The 22,401-nt window shown below is 36.4% G+C and overlaps 1 protein-coding gene across 1 annotated transcript in view; it reads right to left on the bottom strand.

Annotated features, from left to right (window-relative positions):
* The window catches only part of TEX11 (testis expressed 11), a 338,452-nt gene that overhangs the window by 56,306 nt on the left and 259,745 nt on the right, over nucleotides 1-22,401 (bottom strand). The window contains exons 18-21 of the mRNA XM_057717635.1: nucleotides 19,894-19,996; nucleotides 11,185-11,309; nucleotides 5,928-6,013; nucleotides 462-518 (exon numbers count right to left, since the gene is read on the bottom strand). Of these exons, the coding sequence (XP_057573618.1) occupies nucleotides 462-518; nucleotides 5,928-6,013; nucleotides 11,185-11,309; nucleotides 19,894-19,996 (371 nt within the window). The remainder of the gene's footprint in view (nucleotides 1-461; nucleotides 519-5,927; nucleotides 6,014-11,184; nucleotides 11,310-19,893; nucleotides 19,997-22,401) is intronic.

Raw genomic sequence — 22,401 nt, 5'->3', positions numbered from 1 at the left:
CTTGAATACTCCCAGCTGAGCTGATATAGAATCAGAATCAATAAGCCAACCAGGTTATTTTTGTTTCTGTGGGAAAGTAAGAGATATGTCTATTTTTAAGTCTCTTGTTAAGAAAGGGGGAAACAGACAATATCATAATGAAATCATAGCTAACATTATTGAGGGCGTGGTAAGTGCATGGCACTATTCTAAGTGTTTTGCATGTATTTATCATCAAGTCATCAGAGAAACCTCATAAGGTAGGTACTATTATTATATCCAATTTACAGACAGGGAAACAAAAGCCCAGGTTACACTTCTAGTAAGTGGTAGATCCAAAATATGAACCCAGGAAGACTGACCCCAGAGACTATATTGACCTTACCCACTACACTATACATCTCTCAATACAAGGTTTTTAGTTATAGTAGTTATAGTTTTTTTAATGGTGAACACATCATTTCTGTTGAATTATAACTTACTTGTCTTCAGATTCTGGCATTTGAGAAACTTTTGGAAGAACAAGATGAAACCAGCACCTGTATGATAAAGTAATATAAAAAGTGATGCTTAGGAATATATCTAACTTAAGAAACCATGACAAAATCTCATAAGACTCTTTAATAAAACTGTGAATTAATAAATTGCCTTGTTCCATTAAAAAAAAGTGACACTTAGGAAGAAATATGTGAAAGAATATATACCAAGTTATTAATCTTGCTTAGCTCAGGAGGCAGAAATGACAAAAGAGAGGGAAAAAAGGAGATTATTTTATTTATAGGTCTTTGTATGTCTTTTGGTGGTGGGGGGGCTGCGTTGGGTCTTCATTGCTGTGCACGGGCTTTCTCTAGTTGTTGCAAGCGGAGGCTTCTCTTTGTTGTGGTGTACAGGCTTCCCATTGCGGTGGCTTCTCTTGTTGTGGAGCACAGGCTCTAAGCATGTGGGCTTCAGTAGTTGCAACATGCAGGCTCAGTAATTGTGGCTTGCAGGCTCTAGAGTGCAGGCTCAGTAGTTGTGGTACACGGACTTAATTGCTCCGTGGCATGTGGGATCTTTCTGGACCAGGGATTGAACCTGTGTCCCCTGCATTGGCAGGCGGATTCTGAACCACTACCACTGTGCCACCAGGGAAGTCCCAGGTCTTTGTATGTCTTAATGGTTGCAATGAAAACATACCAACTTTGTAATTTTGGGAAAGTAATTTAATAAAATAATTTTAAAACAAAAGTGTTGCTTATGACAAATTCTTAAATAGTTCCACAGTTTATATCATTGCCCCAAATCACCTGCTGCAACATCAGGTATAGTGTACAAGTCTTTTACATTTTTCTTTCTATAAAGGAACCTGGAACTGGTCTTTGGGTTCCACATAAACTAGGATGAATATTTTTTGAAGGGATCTTGCACAATGGTGACAAACTGACAAAACAAGGTAGTTTGTAGAGTTTCAAATCTTAAAAATCGTTAAAAAGAAAAAACACCATCAATCATCCTGAATGATTTTAGATCTTTATCTGACTAAACATATGCAAGTACCTCAACACTCCTTCTGATACTTTCATACCTATGACTCCATTTTCCTCTAAGAAGTGTGGCCTCAAGTATAGTTGACCAACAGCAGAATCACAATAGAACCCTTCTGGTGTCCAATTTTTCCCACTGGCATATTCTCAGTTAAATCATTAGGAGTTACCATGTCCTAACCTCACCCTCCTCTGCCTCACTACTGTCTGTAAAATTCCCTTTTTTATTATTATTATTTTTTTATTAGAATATAATAGCTTTACACTAGTACCAGTTTTTGAGGTACACCAAGGTCAATCATCTGTATTTATACACACGTAAAATTCCCTTTTGATAAACCATTTTCCTTCTTAGAAACAGAGAAAGGGAAAGATCAGATTCAACAGATATCTTTTTTACTTTAAGTATCCCTACCAAATTTCCAATAGCATTTTTCACAGAAATAGAAAAAAATCCGAAAATTTGTATGGAACCACAAAAGACTCTGAACAACCAAAGCAAGACTGAAAAAGAACAAAGCTAGAGCCATCACATATCTTGTTTTCAAGCTATACCACAAAGCTACAGTAATCAAAAGCAGCATGGTATTGGCATAAAAATAGTCACACAGACCAATGGAATAGAATAGAGAGCCCAGAAATAAACCCATGTATATACTGTCAACTAGTATTTGACAAGGGAGACAAGGATACTTAATGAAGGAAAGATAATCTTTTCAATAAGTGGTACTGGGAAAACTGGATATCCACATACAAAAGAATGAAATTGAACCCCTATCTTACACTACTCAGAAAAAATAACTCAAAATGGATTAAAGACTTAAATATAAGACTTGAAACCATAAAACTCCTAGAACAAAACACAGGGAAAAAGCTCCTTGACAATGAGTTTTTGGATATGACACCCAAAGCACAAGCAACAAAAGCAAAAATGAATAAGTGGGGCTACATCAAAGTAAAAAGCTTCTGCACAGCAAAGGAAACTATCAAAAAAATGAAAAGGCAACCTATGGGATGGAAGAAAATGTTTGCAAATAATATTTCTGATAAGGGGTTAATATCTAAAATATGTAAGGACTCCTACAACTCAATAGCAAAAAACAAGTAATCTTATTAAAAAATGGGCAGAGGCCCTGAATAGATATTTTTCCCAAGAAGACATCCAGATACCAGGCCAATATTTCCCCTGCTCCAAATCACCCCAGGGCCAGTTTACACATTTAAAGTGTACAATTCAAGATGGCGGAGTAGGAGGACGTGTGCTCGCTCCCTCTTGCAAGAGCACCGGAATTACAACTAAATGCTGAACAATCATCGACAGAAAGACACTGGAACTCACCAAAGAAGACACCCCACATCCAGGGACAAAGGAGAAGCTGCAATGAGACGGTAGGAGGGGCGCAATCACGTTAAAATCAAATCCCATAAATGCTGGATGGGTGACTCACAAACTGGAGAACAGTTATACTACAGAAGTCCACCCACTAAAGTGAGGGTTCTGAGCCCCACGTTAGGCTTCCCAACGTGGGAGTCCAGCAATGGGAGGAGGAATCCCCAGAGAATCAGACATTGAAAGCCAGCGGGATTTGATTGTAGGACCTCCACAGGACTGGGGGAAACAGAGACTCCACTCTTGGAGGGCACAGAAAACAGTGTGCTCACCAGGACCCAGGGGGAAGGAGCAGTGACCCCATAGGAGACTGAACCAGACCTACCTGCTGGTGTTGGAGGGTTGCCTGCAGAGGTGGGGGGCAGCTGTGGCTCACCGAGGAGACGGGGCACTGGCAGCAGGGGTTCTGGGAAGTGCTCACTGGCATGAACCCTCCCAGAGTCCACCATTAGCCCCACCAAAGAGCGTGTAAGCTCCAGTGCTAAGTAGCCTCAGGCCAAACAACCAACAAGGTGTGAACACAGCCCCTCCCATTAGCAGACAAGCAGATCAAAGTTTTACTGAGCTTTACCCACCAAATCAGATTAAAGTCTTACTGAGCTCTGCCCGCCCAGCCCTACGCACCATCAGTCCCTCCCATCAGGAAGCACACAGGAGGCTCCTAGATAGCTTCCTCCACAAGAGGGCAGACAGCAGGATCAAGCAGTAGCAGCAGTATTTCATCCTGTGGAACTGAAAACCACAGCCACAGAAAGATAGAGAAAATGAAAAAGCAGAGGACTTTGTACCAGATGAAGGGACAGGATAAAGCCCCAGAAAAACAACTAAATGAAGAGGAGATAGGAACCCGTACAGAAAAAGAATTCAGAATAATGATGGTGAAGATGATCCAGGACTTTGAAAAAAGACTGGATGCAAAGATCGAAAAGTTTACCAAAGACCTAGAAGAATTAAAGAGCAAACAAACAGAGATATGCAACACCATAACTGAAATGAAAGATACACTAGAAGGAACCAACAGCAGATTAACTGAGGCAGAAGGGCGAATAAGTGACCTGGAAGACAGAATGGTGATAATCACTGATGTGGAAAAGAATCAAGAAAAAAGAATGAAAAGAACTGAAGACAGCCTAAGAGACCTCTGGGACAATCTTAAATGCGCCAACATTCGCATTATAGGGGTCCCAGAAGGAGGAGAGAGAGAGAAAGGACCCAAGAAAATATTGGAAGAGATTATAGTTGAAAACTTCCCTACATGGGAAAGGAAATAGCCACCCAAGTCCAGGAAGCGCAGAGAGTCCCAGGCAGGATAAACCCAAGGAGAAACACGCCAAGACATATAGTAGTCAAAGTGACAAAAATTAAAGACAGAGAAAAGTTATTAAAAGCAACAAGGGAAAAACAACAAATAACATACAAGGGAACTCCCATCAGGGTAACAGCTGATTTCTCAGCAGAAACTCTGCAAGCCAGAAGGGAGTGGCAGGATATATTTCAAGTGATGAAAGGGAAGAAGCTACAACCAAGAATACTCTACCCAGCAAGGATCTCATTCAGATTCGATGGAGAAATCAAAAGCTTTCCAGACAAGCAACAGCTAAGAGAATTCAGCACCACCAAACCAGCCCTACAACAAATGCTCAAGGAACTTCTCTAAGCGGGAAATATAAGAGAAGAAAAGGACCTACAGAAACAACAACAAAACAATTAAGAAAATGGTAATAGGAACATACATATTGATAATGACCTTGAATGTAAATGGACTAAATGCACCAACCAAAAGACACAAACTGGCTGAATGGATACAAAGACAAGACCCATATATATGCTGTCTACAAGAGACCCACTTCAGACCTAGGGACACATACAGACTGAAAGTGAGGGGATGGAAAAAGATATTCCATGCAAATGGAAATCAAAAGAAAGCTGGAGTAGCGATACTCATATCAGATAAAATAGAGTTTAAAATAAAAAATGTTACAAGAGACAAGAAAGAATATTACATAAAGATCAAGGGATCAATCCAAGAAGAGGAGATAACAATTATAAATATATATGTACCCAATATAGGAACACCTCAATACATAAGGCAAATGCTAACAACTATGAAAGAGGAAGTGCAAGGCAGAAATAGAGACACAGATGTAGAGAACAAACACATGGACACGAAGTGGGGAAAGTGGGGAGGGTTGGGGGGGAATGAATTGGGAGATTGGGACACCAAATTGTACACTCTAAATATATGCTGTTTATTGTCTGTTAACTGTATCTCAATAAAAGTTCTTTAAAAAAAAAAAAGACATCCAAATGGCCAACAGGTACATGAAAAGATGCTGAACAGTACTAATTATCAGGGAAATGCAAATCAGAACCACAATGAAATATCACCTCACACCTGTTAGAATGGCTATTATCAAAAAGATGAAAAATAAGAAGCACTGTATGTACTAAGTGAAATAAGTCAGAGAAAGACAAATACTGTATTATCTAATTTACATGTGGAATCTCTTTAAAAAAGAAAGAAAGAGAGAAAAAACAGAAAATCCAAACACATAGAAACAGAGTAGAATGATGTTTGCCAGGGCCTGTGGGTGGAGAAAATGGGGAGATGTTGGTCAAAGGGTATAAACTTCCAGTTATAAGATGAATACATTGCAGAGATCTAATGTACAGCATGGTGACTGTAGCTAACCATACTGTATTACATACTTGAAAGTTGCTAAGAGAGTAAATCTTAAATGTTCTCACCACACACAGTGTGTAATTTTGTGAGGTGATGGATGTATTAACTAATCTTATTGTGCTAACCATTTTATAATATGAATCTGTATTAAACCACCAGGTTACATATCTTAAACTTACACAATGCCACCATTTGTCAGTTATATCTCAATAAAGCTGGGGAAAAAAACCACTTGGTATTGTAGGCATTGACTCAGCCTGATCCCATCAGTACTATTTTGGCAAAGTTTATAGACCAGTAGTAACATGTACAGAGGAAATCCTTTCACATCCACAGGATGTGGATTACTTACTTTAAAGCTGCAAGGACTTGTCGTGGGTCTTCTGAACATTGAGCTAAACATTCCAAAGCTTTTTCTGCCACAATTCGTTGTTCATTCTAAAAAGGACAAATATAATATGTTAAATTACATCTCAAAGTGATACTTACAAAATGTTATCTATATTCCTGTCCACTAAGGACAAGAAAAAATCTGAATGTTTGTTTTGTATTCTTTTTTTTTTTTCAGATCTTTACTGGAGTATAATTGCTTTACACAGTTGTGCCACTTTCTGCTCTACAACAAAGTGAATCAGCTGTGTTTATACATATATCCCCATATCCCCTTCCTCTTGAGCCTCCCTCTCAACCTCCCTATCCCACCCCTCTAGGTCATCACTCATCATCGAGTTGATGTCCCTGTGTTATGCAGCAGCTTCCCACTGGCTATCTATTTCACATTTGGTAGTGTATATATGTCAATGCTACTCTCTTAGTTCATCCAAGCTCCCCCCCACCCCCAGACTGTTTATCAGCAGTAGCCAAAAGAACCCCGGACTCTGAGGGCACCCTCATTTCCAGCACTCTAATCCACATAAGGCTCTGTAAATCCCTTTTGTCCTCTTTTCTCATTTCTCCCCAACTCCTCCAACACTTCCACTATGCTTTCTGAAATTCAATCCATTATCAGCAAAATCTCCTCTGTGAGCAACCTCTTCCCAGAAAGTTCCCTCCACATTCTTTCTCTAATGGAAATCTAGGTTTCTCCAAGGATATGGCTTCCAATGAAGCCCTCTCAAGTAGTGGCTGTTTTCCTTTCATCTCCCTTCTACCCCTAGACCTGGAGATGGAGTAGGCATCATTTTTGTTCTTCATTGCTGTTTTAAAACTATTCTCCCTTCATCCTCCCTAAAACCCCAGCTTTGAATTTCCTGTCACCAGACTATATCACCCATTATCCCTCATTGTTACGGTGAACTGCTCTCAGATCATTTCTTCTCATTTCTTGATGATTTATCTACTGCTCACAGTTATTTTTTCCAAAAAATACTCCTGTCAATTTTTGGCATTCTCAGTACACAGACAAATGATCCTTCTAATATTCTAGTCTCTTATTTCCTTGAATTCCACTCTGCCAATTACCTTAGCTATTCACTAGCACAGTCATTCACTGGACACTGTCATTACTAAAAGTCAGGTGATGCAAGTGAGGCTCCTAGGGTACAAAATTTAAGAAGGCACTCATTCTCAGGGTTGTGCATGGACCAATTCTAGGTGCCTCACTCCTTCACTCTAGTCTTGTACCCTGCTCTATTTCTTGTATTCTACCATTTCCTACCTTTCTACTTCACTCCCTCTATCACTCCAGCAATCCTTCAATTGCATTAAGATCTCCAATACACTGATACTACTACTATTTCACCGTCCCTCATCCCCCTGAAGTCCTCCTCTGTATCCAGCTTAAATTCCATGGGGATTAATTATAACCACTCCCTTGTTCCTTGATTTTCCTGCCCCTCTTTTGCTTCATTGTATTCATCTGGCAAAACCAAAAGCCTGGTTAAATTCAACTTTCTAGTGATTTTTGTGCCTGCATCCATGCAGCTGAAAGTAGCTGGATAGAAACTTGTACAACTATTTGTTTTACTTTAAAACTTCATCAAACGGACTTTACTGCTACAAGGAAAGCATACCACAATACCCTTGCCATTCATTTTCTTGATTTTCTGGATGATTGGTTGACATCTTATCCTCTTTTCTCAACCCCCAACACCTCCTCTCTTATTCTCATTCTCAGGTAATGACCTTGTTTCCTACTTCACTGAGAAAGCTGAAGTATGCAGAAAGAGAGCTTCCACAGATTCCCACTACCACATCTACTCACACACTAGGAACCACACCACATACTCTGCCTTCTCCACTTCTATCATAAATGAACTATCCACGTTTCTTCCTAGAGTCAAACCCTAAACTTATACACTTGCATCCATCACCTCTTGCCTGTTTAACAACAATTTTCATTTTTCTCACTCACATTGTCAACTTTTGTTCTCTTACTTGGTCATTCCTATCAGTATGTAAACATTCTCATGCATCCCATTTCAAGTAAACAAACAAACCTCTTGATTCTACTTCTCTTACCAACTACTGCCCAACTTCTTTTTAAAATTTTTTTTTCTTCCCTTTGTATTAAACTCTTCTAAAGAATTGTCTCTACTTATTGTATCCAATTCCTTTCCTTCAAGTCTCTCTTAAGCCTACTCTAATCAGGCATTTGTCCTACCTCTACCAAAACTACTCTTGTCAAACTCACCAATGACCTCCATATGATAAATTCCAATGGTCAATTCTCAGTTCTCACTGTATCTGACCTACCAGCAACATTCAACATACTTGATCACTCTTTCCTCCTTGAAACACATTTGGCTTCCACGATACCACATGATTCTTGTTTTCTTCTACCTCATGGGTTTCATTATCCTTTACTGGTTCCTCTTCTTTTCTCCAAATCATTTATGTTTGAGGGTTCCAGGCTCAGTTTCTGTCCTCTTCTCTACTCCATATATACTCACTTCCTTGGTGATGGCATCCCAGTCTCATAGCTTTATATACCATCTATAGATTAATGACTCATTAAACTTTTCTCTTCAGCCCAGACCTCTTTCACAACTCCAGAGTCATATAAACAACTGACTACTTAGATCTCTATTTGGATGGTCTAATAGACATCTCAAATACATCATGTCCAAATTGAACTCCTGATTTTCCCCCAAACCCTACTCTATTTGCAGCCTTTCCTAGTTCAGTTGATGGCAACTCCATTTGATGACCCAGTCTCTTTCTCTTACACCCTTCATCCAATCTATCAGCAAATTCTGTTATCATTTACCTCCACTGTTATCTCCCTTATCTGAGTCACCTTAATCTTTTCCTTGGATTACTTCCAAAACTTTCTAACAGGTCTCCTTGCTTCCACCTTGGCTCTTTTATGGTCTATTCTCAATATAACAGCCAAGAGTATTTCTGTTAAAATGAAAGTCAAATCATGTCACTGTTCTGTTAAAAACCCTCCATTGGTTCCCCATGTCATTCAGAGTAAAAGTGAAAGTCCTTTCACTGGCCTATAAGGACCTACATAATCCAGACTCTCTATTACCTCTCTGACTTCATCTCTCACTAATTCCATTCTTTATTCACTCTAGCCATACTGGCTTCCTTGCTACTCTTGGTACCTACCTTAGGGTCTTTGTATTGGCTGTTACCTCTGCCTGGAATATTCTTCCTCTGCACTCCCCCCATATATCTACAGGGCCTATTCAACAATTTCAAGTCTTTGTACAAATGTCATCTCCTCAATGAGACCTATCCTTGCCACTCTATTTAAAAAAACTCACACCAGTTCCAGCCCACTCCCATCCCTGACCCTTTCTATCCTGCTCTATTTTTTCTATACTACAATCAACTTCTAACATATTATATAATTTCTTATTCATTATGTTTATTACTATCTTCTCTCCTCCTGCTTGAATGTTAGCTCCAAGAAGACATATCACTGTTTTGTTTACTTATTTATCCCAAGAGCCTAGAACAGTGCCTGGCACATAGTAGGTGCTTAATAAATATTTGCTGAATGAATGACAGTCTCACTAGCACTTGAAATACCTTTTGCAAAGCAACTGTAGTAAGTGAAAACTGGATTCCACCCTAGTTCTTTTGTAGAGATATATTCAGTTTCCTGGGTTTGGCTCATCCCTCCTTCCTTCCATCTTTTAATTCAAAGTACTTGAGGTTTTTTTTCCTGATTCTTTCTCCTCTATTAAAATCATTTTCCTTTTCAGAAACACAGTTCCATAATTCTTCCACTGGCTTTCATCTGCTTTCCATCAAGTGTAACTTTATAAACATTCCTTTAAAGAGATATTTGCCTTTGGGTTCCTCGTTACAGATTTTTCTTTCACTTCCTGCACAAAGACATCCTGTATCTACATCTGCCAAATATTTTTCCTCTTCCAGGAGTTCTATTATCCTATTCATTAACATGAAAACACATATCATTCAAAACTGTATTAAGCTACTACTTTGGGCAAGATATTGGGCTAGGTACTAGAAATATGGCCCTCAAGGATCTTATATGTCAAGTTGGACAGATAATCTATGCATTAGCAACATAAGGCAGTATATATGATACAGACCAAATAACTAGCATACACATTAAAAATTACTGCAATTCAGAGTAGAAAGAGCGCACTGAGGACTGAAATTGATTTGGGAAGTCTCTACAGTGGAAGGAAATCTTAAGTTGAACTTTGAAAAGGCAGCATTTAAATAAGAACATTTCTTAAAAGATGGGATGGTATAAACAAGACTGGGAAAAAGGAATGATTGGCCTGTTTGAGTGACACCATGTTTACTTGGAGTTATACATGGCCTGTGCCTCCACCATTCTAGATCCTGTGCCTAATATAATGGTGGTTTATATCATTATGATGATGATACAGGGGAATAATATGAGATAAAGTAGAAAGACAGCTGTGGCCAGACTGTATATTGTTAAGAACAGAAACAGTATAGTTGTAGGTCAAGCTTCTTGGATTACAAATCACATTTTCAGCCATCTTCTCAGGTAATTTTCACAGTAATCTTGGAGGTAGGTATTATCTTCATTTTACAAATGATGAAATTAAGATTCAAACCAGGTGAGCACTTAAGTGGCAGAGCCAGAACTCAAATCCAATTTATCACCCAGTCCAAGAGCTCCACAGTTGCTACAATGCTTTTCCTAATCCTACACATTACTAAGACCAGAATTTTACAAGTAAAAAAACGAGGTGCAAGTATTTATCACTTGTAAACTAAAGTTGTTTTCTGGTTACAAACTAAAAAGGTCTATTAAGATTTAAATCTTAATTTAAGATTTAAATTTTAATCTGTTTTATGTTTTGTTTTGTTTTGCAAAGTGATGAGAAAGATGTTTCCAAAAAGATAACTATTTTTTACATGGTATAGCATTTTAAATCTCAAGTTTCTTTTAAAAGTTAATCTTTTGCTATGCTTATATTTTCTGTTGTTTAAAGCACAAATCTATTACCTCACTTTGTTTTATTTACTTTACTCTAAAGAAATGAAGAGAAATAAAGCAATTCTGCAACCAAGCTTGGTATGAAAATAATGAGGCAAAATACAGGGTAAAGAAAGACCTCTCCTGTGCCTAACTGATGATGATTCCATTATAATTGTCTCTGAAAATGGAAAAGAGGTAAAAATCTCATAGATGGGTACATAAGAATTACCTCTAGAGCAAACTGGGCAGCTAAACTGAGGAGCATGACAGCTGAACCTCTATCTGTAAGGATGTTAGTCTCTTCTTGTTCTTCAGCTGCTAATAAATTCTCTAAGGTAGTAACTGCCTGCAAAGCTGAAAAAAAACGAAATAATTAAAAATGAGATACTCTTATCAAAGATCATAGCTATCTATGGTTAATTATACCACAATGACTTTGGAATTCATTTTATGAGCACTAATATCTTTAAAATATTAATTAAATTTCAAAAAGTCATCTAAATTGTTAAACTGTCAAGGAGAACTTGAATGTCAGAAAAATGCCCAAATGAGCAATTCACTTCTATGAATTTGTTCCATGGATGTATCTGCAAAAGTGAATAAAAACATACAAATATGTTCACACAACAATTTTTTGAAAGAGTGAAATATGGAATGAACCTAAATTTCATCAATAATGGATGGGCTAAATATAATTTGGTACATACATAAAGTGGAATATAATACAGAATAAAGTAAAAAAAATGAATGGTGGTATTATATTTCATTATATGTCTTAAAGGTAGACTATGATAAATTAAATATATATGTACTATAGACCTTAGGTAACAACTAAAATAACAAAACAAAAAGTTATAGCTAATAAGCCAAAGAATGAGATAAATGTAATCATAAAATATTCAATTAATCTAAAAGAAAGCAGAAAAAAGGAAAACGGCAACAAAAACCAGACAGGACAAATAGAAGACAAATAACAAGATGCTAAAATTAAACCTAGCCATATCAATAATCACGTTCAAATATAAATGGTCCAATTAAAAGACAAAGATAGAATGAATTAAAGAAAGCAACTTTTAACTATTTGCTACCTACAAGAAACACACTTTAAATATAAAGCCAAAATTGGTTAAAAGAAAATGATGGGTAGAGGTAATACTATGATAGAGGTAATCAAAAGAAAGCTGGAGTGCTTATATTAATATCAGACAAAATAGATTTCAGAGCAAAGACTATTATCGTGACAGAAGGTTATTTCATGATGATAAAGGAATCAATTCATTATGAGGACATAACAATCTTAAATGTTTATGCATCCAATAACAAAATTTCAAAATACAGGAAGCAAAAACTGATAGAACTACACGGAGAAATGAACAAATCCATAATCATAGTCAAAGATTTCAATAACCTCTCTCAAATAATTGACAGGACAAGTAGACAGAAAATCAGCAAGGATATTTAACACTATTAATCAACTTGACCTGATTGACATTTATAGAACACTTGACCTTACACCAGCAAAATACACATTCCGCTCAGGTACACATGGAACATTTACCAATAAAGACAATACTCTGGGCCATATAAAAGCATCAACATATTTAAAAAGATTCAAGTCATACAAACTTATGGTCTCAGACTGAAACAGAATTAAGTTAATAAAAAATTTCACTGGAAACCTGCAAATGTTTGGAAAATAAATAGCATACGTCCAAATAATCCATGGGCTTACATTGGAGTCAAAAGTCATATTGGAAAGTATTTTGAACTGAATTAAAATGAAAATGCAATATATCAAAATTTGTGGATTGTTACTAAAGCAGTACTTGGAAGGTAATTTATAGCATTAACTGTTTATATTAGACTAGAATAAAGGTCTTAAATCAATGACCTCAGCTTTCACCTTTGGAGACTAGAAAAGAAAGAGCAAATGGAACGCAAAATAAGTAGGAGAGTGGAAATGATAAAGATCAGAACATTAATAAATGAAAGAGAAAACAAAAAAATAATAGAGAAAAATTAATGAAACCAAAAGCTGGTTCATTAAGATCAATAAAACTGATGAAGTTGTAGCCACTCTGACAGTGAGAAAAAGAGAGAAGAAAAAAAAGTACAAATATCAAGAATGAGAGAGGTGACATCGCTATAGATTTTACAGATGTTAAAAGGATAATATGGATGATAAAATGAACGACTTAAAAACCTTCTCAAAAAAGAAAATTCCAGCCCCAGATGGCTTCACTGGTTAAGTCCAGCAAACGTTTAACAAAGAAATAATACCAAATGAGCAACACAAACTCTTCTAGAAGATGGAAAAAGAGGGTGTATTTTCCTATTTATTCTATGCAGTAAGCATTACCCTAATTCCCAAACCAAAAACATTACAGGAAAAGAAAACTAGAGACCAATATCACTCATGGACACAGGTACAAATATTCTTAAACAAACAGTTACCAAACCAAATCTAACATTATATTAAAAAAAGAATACATCATGATCAAGTGGAGCTTATCCCAGGAATGCAGCACTGGTTTAACAGTTAAAAATCAGTGTAACTGACCACATTACCAACCTTTAAAAAAATTGATCATTTCGTTTGCAAATATTTTCTCCCATTCTGAGGGTTGTTTTTTCATTTTGTTTATGGTTCCCTTTGCTGTGCAAAGGCTTTTAAGTTTAATTAGGTTCCATTTGTTCATTTTTGTTTTTATTTTCATTGCTCTAGGAGGTGGGTTGAAAAAGATCTTGCTATAATTTATGTCAAAGTGTGTTCTGCCTATGTTTTCCTCTAGGAGTTTTATAGCATCCGGCCTTACATTTAGGTTTTTAATCCTTTTTGAGTTTATTTGTGTGTACGGTGTTCGGGAGTATTCTAATTTCATTCTTTTACATGTAGCTGTCTAGTTTTCCCAGCACCACTTATTGAAGAGACTGTCTTTTCTCCATTGTATATTCTTGCCTCCTTTGTCATAGATTAGGTGACCATAGGTGTGTGGGTTTATCTCTGGACTTTCTATCCCATTCCATTGATGTTTATTTCTGTTTTTGTGCCAACACAAATTAATCTCTTCAAAATATACAAACAGCTCATGCAGCTCAATATCAAAAAAACAGACAACCCAATCAAAAAATGGGTGGAAGATCTAAATAGACATTTCTCCAAAGAAGACATACAGATGGCCAAAAAGCACATGACAAAATGCTCAACATCACTAATTATTAGAGAAATGAAAATCAAAACTACAATGAGGTATTATCTCACACCAGTCAGAACAGGCATCATTAAAAAGTCTACGAACTATAAATGTTGGAGAGGGTATGGAAAAAAGGGAACACTCCTACACTCTTGGTGGGAATGTAAACTGGTACAGCCACACTCTATGAAGGACAGTATGGAGGTTCCTTAAGAAACTAAAAATAGAGCTATCATATGATCCAGTAATCCCACTCCTGGGCATATATCCAGAGAAAACCATAATTCGAAAAGACGCATGCAACCTGATGTTCACTGCAGGATTATTTACAATAGCCAGGACATGGAAGCAACCTAAATGTCCATCAATAGAGGAATGGATAAAGAAGATGTGGTAATATATACAATGGAATATTACTCAGCCATAAGAAAGGAATGAAATTGTGCCATTTACAGAGACGTGGATGAACCTAGAGACCGTCATACAGAGTGAAGTCAGAAAGAGAAAAATATGTAATATCACATATATGGAATATAGAAAAATGGTACAGATGAACTTATGTGCAAAGCAGAAATAGAGTCACAGATGTAGAGAACAAACTTATGGCTACCAAGGGAGGAAGGGAGGGTGGGATGAATTGGGAGATTGGTATTGACATGTATACGGGGTGAGTCAAAAATTATCTGCACTCCAGTTATATATAATGAAATAGTGCCATTTGCAGCAACATGGATGGACCTAGAGATTGTCATACTGAGTGAAGTAAGAGAAAGACAAATATCATATGATATCACTTATATGTGGAATCTTAGGGTACAAATGCTCACCTACAAAACCGAAACAGAGTTATAGATGTAGAAAACAAACTTATGGTTACCAGGGGGTAGGGGAGGGAGGGATAAATTGGAAGACTGGGATTGACGTAAACACACTACTATATACAAAATAGACAACTAATAAGGACCTACTGTATAGGACAAGAAATACTCGATGCTCTGTAATGGCCTATATGGGAAAAGAATCTAAAAAAGAGTGGATATACGTATATGTGTAACATTCACCTTGCTGTACACCTGAAACTAACACAACACTGTAAATCAACTATATCCCAATAAATTTTTTTAAAAAACTTGATCATTTCAATAGATTTAGAAAAATCATATGACCAAATTCAACATCCATTCCTTATTTAAAAATCCCTGGAAACTGGAAACAGAAGAGAACTTCCTCAACCTAATAAAAGGTATCTATGAAAAACCTACAGCTAACATCATACTTAATGATTGAAAACTGGTTGCTTTCCCTCTAAAATCAGGAAAAAGTCAAGGGTGTCTGCTCTTTAGCAATTTTATTCAACATTGTACTGGAGATTCCAACAAATACAATAAGGTGTGAAAAACTGCACGCAGATTGGACAGGAAGTAGTAAAATTGTCTTTATTCTCAGACAACATAATCATCTACAAGAAAGCTGTTGGAACTAAAAAGTGAGTTTAGCAAGTCTGTAGGGTATAAGATCAATATTCAAAAAATAACTTGTATTTCTACATACTAGCAATGAACAATTAGAAACTGAGTTTCTTTTTTTTAAATGCCATTTAAAGTAGATGTGGCATATATATACAATGGAATATTACTCAGCTATAAAAAGCGATGAGATGGAGCTATATGTAATGAGGTGGATAGACCTACAGTCTGTCATACAGAGTGAAGTAAGTCAGAAAGAGAAAGACAAATATTGTATGCTAACTCATATATACGGAATCTAAAAATGGTACTGATGAACTCAGTGATAAGACAAGAACAAGGATGCAGATGCAGAGAATGGACTGGAGAACTCGAGGTTTGGGGGGGGCGGGGGGTGAAGGGGAAGCTGAGACGAAGTGAGAGAGTAGCACAGACATATATATACTACCAACTGTAAAATGGATAGCCAGTGGGAAGTTGTTGTATAACAAACGGAGTTCAACTCGAGGATGGAAGATGCCTTAGAGGAGTAGAACGGGGAGGGTGGGGGGAGTCGAGGGAGGAAGGGAATATGGGGATATGTGTATAAAAACAGATGATTAAAAATAAATTAAAAAAAACCAGATGATTGAACTTGCTGTACCCCCCAAAAATAATAAATAAATAAATTTTAAAAAGATGCCTTAGAGGACTGGGGCAGGGAGGGTGGGGGGGACTCGAGGGAGGGGAGTCAAGGAAGGGAGGGAATACGGGGATATGTGTATAAAAACAGATGATTGAACCTGGTGTACCCCCAAAAAATAAAAAAATAAAAAAAATGCCATTTAAAGTAGCATAAAATATGGTATACTTAGAGATAAATCTGACAAAAGATACATAAGGCCTATATGTTGAAAGATAGAAAAGATTGCTGAGAGAAACTGAAGACCTAAATATAACTTGTTCACAGATTGGAAGATGTTGATTCTCTCCAAACTGATCTATAGATGCAGTGTAATCCCAATCAATATTCACTTTTGCTGAAATTCAAAAACTGATTCTAAAATTCACAGAGATATACAAAGGACTTAGAATAGCCCAAACAATTTGAAAGAGAAGAATAAAGCTGGAGGACTAAAACACATGATTTCAGATTTATTACATAGCTACATTAATCAAGACAGTGTGGGAATGCTGTAAAGATGAATAGATCAGTGTAACACAATGAAGAGTCCAGAAGGAGACCCATACACATATGATAACTGATTTTCATTAACGGTATAAAGGCAGTCAGTTGGGAAAGGACAGTATTTTTAAATAAATGAAGCTGGAATGATTAGGTAGCCATGTGCAAAAAATGAACTTCAATCCATACCTCAAGTCAAACAGAAAAAGTTAATGCAAAATGGATCTCAGAACTAACCATAAACTTAAACCTAAAGGTGTAAAATTCCTTGAAGAAAACATAAGGAAGATTTTTTGTGACCATGGATTAGGTAAAGATTTCTTAGAGACAATACCAAAAAAAAAAAATCCATAAAAGAATAAAAAAAGGTAAATTAGACTTCATCAAACTTGTCATGAAATATACTAAGACAATAAAAAGAAAAAATTTGTAAAACATATATCTGATAAATAACTTGTGTCTAGAATATATAAAGAACTTCCAGAACTCAATAAGAACACAAAGTTCCTTATAGAAAACTGGACAAAAGATTTGTACAAACACTCCACCAAAGAAGATATATGGATCTCAAATATTAGACACTATGGAAATGCTAATTATAACCACAGTACGATAGCTCTACCTCATTATTAGAATGGCTAAAGAAATTTTTCAATGGGCAATTCCAAGTGCTGGTAAGGATGTAGAACTGGAACTTTCATACATAGCTAGTTAGAACATAAAACTGTACAGCCACTTTAGAAAAGAGTTCGGCAGTTTCTAACAAAGTTAAACATATACTTACCATACAACCCAGCAAACCCATTCCTTGATATTTACTCTAGAGAAGTGAAATCTTGTCATCACACAAAATCTGTAAACAGATGTTTATAGCACCTTTATTCATAATCACCTAAATTGGAAACTATCCAAATACCTTCAACTGGTAAATGTATAAACTGTGGTACATCCATACTTATGAAATACGACTTGACAATAGAAAAGAACAAACTATGGGAACACACAACAATATGAATGAGTTTCAAAAGCATTATGCTGAGTGAAAGAAGCCAGGCTCAAAAAGCTTCATACTGTATGATTCCACTTATACGATATTCTGGAAAAGGTAAAATTATAGAGATAAAAATGAGATTAGTAGGAATCAGGGCTGGAAGTGGTGGGAAGGAGTGACAACAAAAGGGCCTGAGTTAATTTTTTGTTCTGTATCTTGATTGTGGTGCTGGTTACATGACTGTACGCAATTGGCAAAACTCATAGAATTACTAATATAAATCAACCTTATAAAATTGTACACTAGGCAAGAGTCAATTTTATTGTATGTATCTTCAATAAACATGATTAAAAAATGGTCACAGATAACTGGGGAAGAAATAAAAAGATTGAGCTGGTGCTATACTTAAAAAGTAAAATAGGGCTTCCTAGGTGGTGCAGTGGTTGAGAATCCGCCTGCCAATGCAGGGGACACGGGTTTGATCCCTGCTCCAGGAACATCCCACATGCCGCGGAGCAACTAAGCCTGCGTACCACAACTATTGAGTCTGCGCTTTAGAGCCCGTGAGCCACAACTATTGAGCCCATGTGCTGCAACTACTGAAGCCCACGTGCCTAGAGCCCATGCTCTGCAACAAGAGAAGCCACGGCAATGAGGAGCCTGCGCACCACAACGAAGACTAGCCCCCACTCACTGCAACTAAAAAGAAAGCCCACGCACAGCAAAAAAGACCCAACACAGGCAATAAAATAAATAAATAAATTTATAAAAAAAAAAAAGTAAAATAATTTTATTTTAATAGAATGTGAAAAGAAAAGGTTTAATAGGAAATCTGGTTGTTTGGGGTTAATATTATTTTTTTTTGCCATTTCTGCTGGTAAAAGTTTCAAGTTGTTCTATACTTCAGCATAATATATCAAGAAAAACAAATGCCCAGAAGTCTCTAGTGAAAACCTTGATGATGGACATGACAGCAATATTAACCTGATAAACAGCTGATTCCAATTTGTTACTCCTTAATGAATATACAGGTATACTTTACTATCCTGGAACATTCCTTTTTCAAAGCAGAATAAATCATCTTTCTTTTTCTTACAGAGTGAATAACAGACTCCAATGCACATATAGTAGGTATTCATAAATAGTTGCTTAATTGGGTTAGTATAAATTTTGTTTGAACCCATTAACTCAAGCTTCCCAATTTCTCTACTTGTGCCCTTCATAAAGGGCAACCAGTCTGAAGCTCAGATTGCTCTAGGATTTGCTCAGCTACCCAGAGCTGAGCAGGAATAATATCACAGCATAGGTAAATCTGTAATGAAGTCAAGATACACGTGTGTGCAGACAACTAGCTAGGAAACTATGCTTAACTTAATGGAAAGGACAAAGCACTAATGGGATAAGGTTCATGTGAGCAATTTTAGCGCTGTCAACTCTGTGGAGAAAAACTCCATTTCAGGGCCAATCTCTCACCAATAACCTCCCAAATAAAGGAAAACAATCAAAAGGTATCCAGGAGACTTCTATTCTCTAAAGACAATTAAATGACTGCATTATAATTTCTCCCTGCTCCTACAGTTTTTTAAAGTTAAGTTTTAATACGTTGGTTCAAATGACAAAGTACAAAAAGTATACAGGGACAAGACTTTCCCCAAATTCTTGTCCCACATCTACCTAGTTCCTACTACTTCAATAGGTAGACTCTATTCTTTTATCTTTTTTACTTTTTAAAAATATTTATTTATTTATTTGATTGTACTGGGTCTTAGTTGTGGCAGGCGGGCTCCTTAGTTGCAACATGTGAGCTCCTAAGTTGTGGCAAGTGAACTCTTAGTGGCGGCATGCACGTGGGATCTAGTTCCTTGACCAGGGATTGAACCCAGGCCCCCTACATTGCGAGCACAGAGTCTTAACCACAGCACCACCAGGGAAGTCCCCTGTTCCTGTTCTTTTATTTTTATGCAACCTTCCATAGTTTCTTTTTGCATGGTTGTATCATCTTTACATAGGAAAGCTAGCATATATATTCAATTCCATTGTCTTAACTATTTTCTCTATTATGGTCAAAGAGGATTCTTCTTTGTGTTAACGGTCAAATATAAGTCATAAATAACATTCATACCTCTGTCAGAGTTGCCCTCTAGGACTGCAATCTTGAATATATAAAATTGAGTGAAAATATTTGTAGGATCACATCGTTCAGCTTCTGCCACTGCCTCTTTAGCCTGAAAAAAGAAATATTGGGTTGCTTTTATAAAACATATGAGGAAGACCTTATCACATTTTACTAATACTATTAGCATAGTCAGAATGGCTAGGGATACTTATCATGAAAAGACATGAATCCAAGAAAAATCTTTAAAGAATTGTTCTATTAAAATGCTATAGAAATAGTGAATTCTGCTTCTGAAAATAGGGCACATTATATATGTCAAACCAGCCCTACTACTGAAAACAACCAAAAATTTTGGATAACATTTTTTCAAATTCCAAAAGCAACTGACTAGTAAAGCAATTACCAAACAATACCTAAGGAAAAGTGAGGCCCCAGAGAAGTGGAGAATTAAAGCCACTTTTTTTTTTCTGGTGGGCATTTGTAAACCTAGGCAAATGTTAACTTTTGTTTTAATGTACCGTACTATGTCAGGAAAACAGTCATCATGGCTCAAGCAGTCACACTCTAAGGGTCACACTCTAAGGCTAAGGGCAAAATAGAAGTAAACCCACTTTTATCCACATCCTCAGGGGACTGCAACGAAAGTTACCTTGGTTCTGAGAAGAATGCAACAAAATGGGGTAGGGAGAACCAATCCCTAAAGTGTAATACAAACAGATTCTCTCATGTATTTATAGCCCCAAATTACATTACATGGGAGGCGAAAAGATATCAAGATACGAATTTAGTTTTCATTGGTCCCAAACATCAGAAGAAGCAAATGTAAATCCTCTCTGGGGGAAGACACTTCATCTTAGGCTTCAAAATATTTCCACAAATAATTTATCAAGAATCTTGAGTAGAAACATAAAAAAATGAAGCACAGTAGGAAACAAGGCACCATAAATGAGAATCAGCAGAAACAGATTCTCAGGATGCAGATAAAAGAAGTATCAAAAACTGTCTATAAAACACCTCTGTTTTCAAAGTTTAAGGAAATAAAAGATATGCTCAGAAAGTATATATATAAGTAGGTTGATATTCATTAATACATATTAATAGCTACAGTGGTTGTTTCCAGCTGGTATCCATTCTGATTGATTATTACCCGAGCCATATCAGTTGTTAAACACTTTGAGTATCACAGAAGTTTATAAGAAACAAAAACTATAAAATGTGACCTTGCTGATTTGAAAAAAAGGAACTTCTTGAAATGAAAGATACAATAATCCAAATGGAAATATAATGAATAGGCTTATTAATAGCAGAATATAAGCAGGTGAAGAGAAAATTAGTGAACTGAAAGATAAGACATAATAAATATGTCCCTAAAGTGCAGCAGAGAGAGACTACAAACACAGTGGACAGTTGAGTAAGGATTCTATTCTTTAATTTCCACACTAGTAGAAGGGGGAAACCAGGAAGTACAAAAAAATGAGGATACTCTTTTTAACAAATGGTGCTGGAACAACTTGACATCCACATGCAAAAAAGAAAAAAAATCTGACAACAGACCTTAAACCTTTCACAAAAATTAACTCAAAAAGGATCGTAAACCTACATGTAAAACCTCAAACTACAGAACTCTTACAGGTAACATAGGAGAAAATCTAAGTGACTTTTGGTTTAGTGATGACCTTTTAAACAACATCGAAAGCACAATTCAGGGAAGAAAAAAGAAGCTGGACTTCATTAAAATTAGAAACTTTTGCTCTCTGAAAGACACTGTTAGAATGGAAAGGCAAGCCACACATGGGAGAAAATATTTGCAAAACACATATATGATAAAGGAATTAGGATACCATTATAAAAATAAATCAAAAAGGAAGAAAGCAAGAGAGGAAGAAAGAACAAAGGAAATAAAATCTCAATTAACAAGATGGGAATAGTAAGTCTTACCTATCAATATTTAAATGTAAATGGACTAAACTATGCAATTAAAGACACAGAGTGCCTGAATGATAAAAAATAAAAACAAACACAACATCCAACAATGTGCAATGTACTTTAGCTTTAAGAACACACATAGGTTGAAAGTGAAGTGATGAAAAAAGATATTCCATGCAAATGGTAACCAAAAGAGAGCAAGAGTGGCTATAATCATCAGATAAAATAGACTTTAGTCAAAACTGGTCACAAGAGACAAAGAAGGACACCATATAGTGAGAAAGGGGTCAATTCATCAAGAGGATTAGAAGCTGGGACGAAGTGAGAGAGTGGCATTGACATATATACACTACCAAATGTAAAATAGATAACTAGTGGGAAGCTGTTGCATAACACAGGGAGATCAACTCAAGGATAGGTGAGGACTTAGAAGCATAGGATAGGGAGAGTGGGAGGGAGTCACGGGAGGGAGGGGATATGGGGATATATGTATAAATACAGCTGATTCACTTTGTTGTACAGCAAAAACTGGCACAACAGTGTAAAGCAATTATATTCCAATAAAGAGCTTAAAAATTATAAATATAT

This window comes from Hippopotamus amphibius, chromosome X (genome assembly GCF_030028045.1).
Source record: "Hippopotamus amphibius kiboko isolate mHipAmp2 chromosome X, mHipAmp2.hap2, whole genome shotgun sequence".
In the NCBI taxonomy this organism is placed as follows: Eukaryota; Metazoa; Chordata; class Mammalia; order Artiodactyla; family Hippopotamidae; genus Hippopotamus; species Hippopotamus amphibius.
Note: the sequence above shows the minus strand (reverse complement) of the source record. Positions and strands in the feature narration are given on the sequence as shown.